We start from the raw sequence: 4054 nt of genomic DNA on the forward strand, positions 1-4054 counted from the left end.
AGAAATTTCAATAAATAGGCACTTGTAAAATCCCAGTAGTTCAGTAACTTTCTTGATTGTACCTTTGACCAAAGCGTCTACTTTTGATGAGTTAGTCTTGATGTACAACCGCTGCGAAGCGAGTTTAGGAATTGTAGGATAAGATACTGCAGGGGCTAATGCCCGAGGAAGCCACGCACAGCGAGCGGCAGTGGACCAATAATTTATTGCCACATCAGATTCAGAAAATATCTTTTGATGGTTTTTCACACTTTATATACTTTTTCTTTTAGCTAATTAATGGCAAAATAATAGGAAATTTGCCTATTTTATTAGGATTTTTCCTTTCCAACAAAAGTTATAATTATGTTTTTCAAGAAAAATTAGTAAAAAAATTATTTTACATCTAACTTTTAAAAATATGAATATTAATATCTAATTTTAAATAATAAGTAAAAAATAAAAAATAAATAATTTTAACTCGCCATCACCTGAGATTAGTGTAATTATACATAGTACCCTATTGGTTTGAAAAATTATATTTAATATTCATAACCTTTGTTTTCGTCTAACAAGTCGATCATTTAGTCAAAATTCACTGAATATATTGATATTATAAAAAATAAAAAATAATTATATTTACTTCCGATTGATTTGTCTCAAGTTTGTTACAAGTAGCATAAATATTTTTCTGGCCGTAATAAATTTATAAAAGTTAATGTATCCCTTCTAATATGCATTAAATTATGAAAATGTATAAAGTAATTTGATCAGATAAATATTTATTTTACCTATAATAAATTAATAATAAGTCAATAAGGAGTAAATGTGGATTTTTATTGTGCTAATATCAGCAAATTCAGTTAATATTACTCTAAAGAATTCAATTATTAAAATATATGAAATTTAAATGTAATTATATCAAATTTAAAATGCATTATGTTGCATATTTTCTTAAATTGCATTTTCTTTGTATTTTCAGTAATTATTAAAATCTATAGTTTTTAATTAATTAATAATTAATAATATAATTGAACCACGCGGAAAGGCCCAAAACAATCAGCTCTCAACAACTGAAAGTGCTGAAATATTTCCTCAATGGCGTGTTTGCGTTTTTGTTGCTCATAAAAATCGGTCTGCTGTGAGAAAAGCAGAGCTCAGTAACTCTCAGCTCGTCGATGGCGGCAAGGCGGCCATTTATCCACTGCAAGAAATTCGCTAGACCTACACGCAGTTTTTCTACTAACAGCCCCGTTAACCATTCCTCTAGTTCTGCTCAAACCCTTTCGTCGGCTTCGTTTTTGCTCGAAAAGATTTTGTGGGCTCTAAAGAGAGGTCAGTCGATCAATACCTATTTGTTTTATCAGCTAAACCCATCAACATACGCTCAAGTTCTTTGCGAATGTCGTGATGATTTGCGTATTGGTCAGAAGTTTATTGATTTAATAGCATTAAATTACCCGAATTTCAAGCATTCGTCGTGGTCGTTAAGCGCGGCGGTACATGTGTTAGTGAGGAGTAAGAGACTACCTGATGCGCAGGCTTTGATCCTAAGGATGATTAGAAGGAGTGGGGCTTCTAGAACTGAGATTATTGATTCGTTATTGGGTACTTATGAGAAATGTGGGTCGAATCTTTATGTTTTTGATTTGTTTATTAGGACTTATGTGCAAGCTAGGAAGTTTAGAGAGGCTGTTGAGGCGTTTCGGGCATTGAAAATTAGGAATGTTTGCGTTTCTATTAATGTGTGTAATAGTCTTCTTGGAGGACTAGGTAAAATCGGGTGGGTTGATTTGGCAAGAGAAGTGTATGAGGAAATGGTGAGAAGTAGAATGGACTTGAATTCGTATACGCTCAACATCATGGTAAATGTGTTCTGTAAGGATGGTAAAATAGAGAAAGCAAAAGAGTTTCTAATGGAGATGGAGAAAAGAGGGATCTTTGCGGATATTGTGACGTATAATACTATGATCAATGCTTATTGTCGTGCAGGGCATATTGAGAAAGGTCTCGTGATGATGAGGTTGATGCGGGATAAGGATATGGAACCATGTCTTTTGACTTATAATTCAATTGTCAATGGTTTGTGTAAAAATGGGCGGTACGAGAGAGCAAAGGAAGTTTTTAATGAGATGATCCAGATTGGGATGAGCCCTGATACTGCCACTTATAACACCTTGCTAGTTGAATGTTGCAGGAAGGATAATGTGGTCGAAGCCGAGGGTCTTTTTGATGAAATGTTGCGTCGTGGTGTCGTCCCAGATTTAGTTAGTTACAGTTCGATTATTGGGTTTTTTTCAAGAACCGGCAATCTTGATCGGATGATGACTTATTACAGGGATATGCAGTCCAAAGGTCTGACCCCTGACAAATTTGTTTATACCATTCTGATTGGTGGATTCTGTAGACACGGTGCTATCTCTGATGCTATGAAAGTGCGTGATGAAATGATGAAGCTAGGTTGCCATATGGATGTGGTGACTTACAATAGTATCTTGAATGGCTTATGCAAAGAAAAGATGCTTTGCGAGGCAGATGCGCTTTTCAATGAGATGCTGGAAAGGGGTGTGTTTCCTGATTTTTGTACTTATACAACTCTAATAAATGGATATTGCAAGACCGGATATATGGATAAAGCATCAAGTTTGTTTACTTCTATGCTTCAAAGAAATCTAAAGCCTGATGTAATTACATACAATACCTTGATTGATGGATTTTGCAAGGCAGGTGAAATGGAAAGGGCCATAGAGTTGAGGGACGACATGATTTCTAAAATGATACATCCTAACTACATCACATACGGCACTCTAATGAATGGATTCTGTGACGGTGGATTTCTATCTGAGGCATTTAAATTGTGGAATGAGATGATTGATAAAGGCATTGAGCCTAACATTATTATTTGCAATTGCCTTATAAAGGGCTATTGCAGGCATGGTGATCCGGGAAAGGCACTTGAGTTTCTGAAAAAGATGAAGCCCAGAGGAATCTTTCCTGATTGCATCAGTTATAACACTCTTATACATGGATTTATGAAGGAGGAAAATATTGACACAGCTTTTGACTTGGTGAAACGAATGGAGAAAGAAGATCTTGTACCGGATCTAGTTACCTATAATGTTATTTTGGCTCAGTTTTGTAGGCTTGGTAGAATGCAAGAAGCCAATACAATATACAGAAAGATGATTGAGAAGGGCGTGAATCCTGATAGGTCAACCTACACATCATTAATAAATGGTTATGTCTCACAGGAAAATTTAAAGCAAGCTTTTAAGCTCCACGATGAGATGCTGCAGAGGGGCTTCGTCCCTGATGATAAGTTTTAGTTTGCATGTCGGAATGGCTATATCTCAGAGGCAGTTGAAGGATTCTGGTTGCTACACTTTTCCGGCATTAAACGCACAACGTTGTTAGCAAACAGGTCAAATATTGACCTGGAAATGAAGGTGGATCCTCTGTAAAATGCAGTTAACTCATCACATACTCACTTATAGTTGAATAATCAACATCCTTGGCCAGTTCTTGCAATTGCCTGGAGTTTTGTTCATATCGCTAGCACATGTTCTAGCAATTGCTATATCTAACTCGCTGTTTTCTCCAAGCTTGAAGATATAGTGTACAAACAAGTTTCTTGTTTTTTAACAATGTTTTTTTTCTTGTCCTCCAGGAATTGTCGACGTACTGAGTAGACTGGAAGGGCGTGGGCTTGAAGAACAAGGCATAGTATGAAAAACATAAATTTTCTTTCTTAACAAAGAATCATACATAGCCCAGGAATTGAATGAGGATATGAATGAATGCAAGATGGAAAAATGATGCATCCAGCTGTGGTACTCCTCAAACTCAATCATCAATCTTTTCATTTTTTTTCCCCGTAGCTACTCACACTTTAGTTTCCTTTCCCTTAAGTAATTCCATTGCAATGTGCGTTTTCAGATTTGGTAAGATAGAACGTGAGCTGAGTCTGAAGCGATATAGTTTTTGGCAAACCCTTGATGGGATGGTTATACAGGAAAGAGTCTGAAGCAATATAGTTTTCATGATACTATCACTAAGTTATGAAGTAGGAGCGGAA

General features: G+C 35.8%; 1 protein-coding gene across 2 annotated transcripts; it reads left to right on the forward strand.

Annotated features, from left to right (window-relative positions):
• LOC105170928 (pentatricopeptide repeat-containing protein At5g01110) lies at window positions 1053-4054 on the forward strand. 2 transcript variants are annotated; one of them, XR_002287759.1, is made up of 3 exons: window positions 1179-1314; window positions 3647-3809; window positions 3916-4054. XR_002287759.1 is itself a non-coding variant. In XM_020696582.1 (2 exons), the coding sequence occupies exon 1, from the start codon at window positions 1158-1160 to the stop codon at window positions 3303-3305; it is 2148 nt and encodes a 715-aa protein (XP_020552241.1). In that variant the 5' UTR covers window positions 1053-1157; the 3' UTR covers window positions 3306-3425; window positions 3647-3803. The 2 variants fall into 2 exon arrangements, 1 of the variants encoding a protein (XP_020552241.1); XM_020696582.1 differs by lacking the exon at window positions 3916-4054 and having other exon boundaries at window positions 1053-3425; window positions 3647-3803.

Source organism: Sesamum indicum, linkage group LG9 (assembly GCF_000512975.1).
Source record: "Sesamum indicum cultivar Zhongzhi No. 13 linkage group LG9, S_indicum_v1.0, whole genome shotgun sequence".
Taxonomy (NCBI): domain Eukaryota; kingdom Viridiplantae; phylum Streptophyta; class Magnoliopsida; order Lamiales; family Pedaliaceae; genus Sesamum; species Sesamum indicum.

Coding starts and splice junctions, on each gene's coding strand:
- LOC105170928 (XM_020696582.1), top strand. CDS start 1,158: ATGGCGGCAAGGCGGCCATTTATCCACTGCAAGAAATTCGCTAGACCT.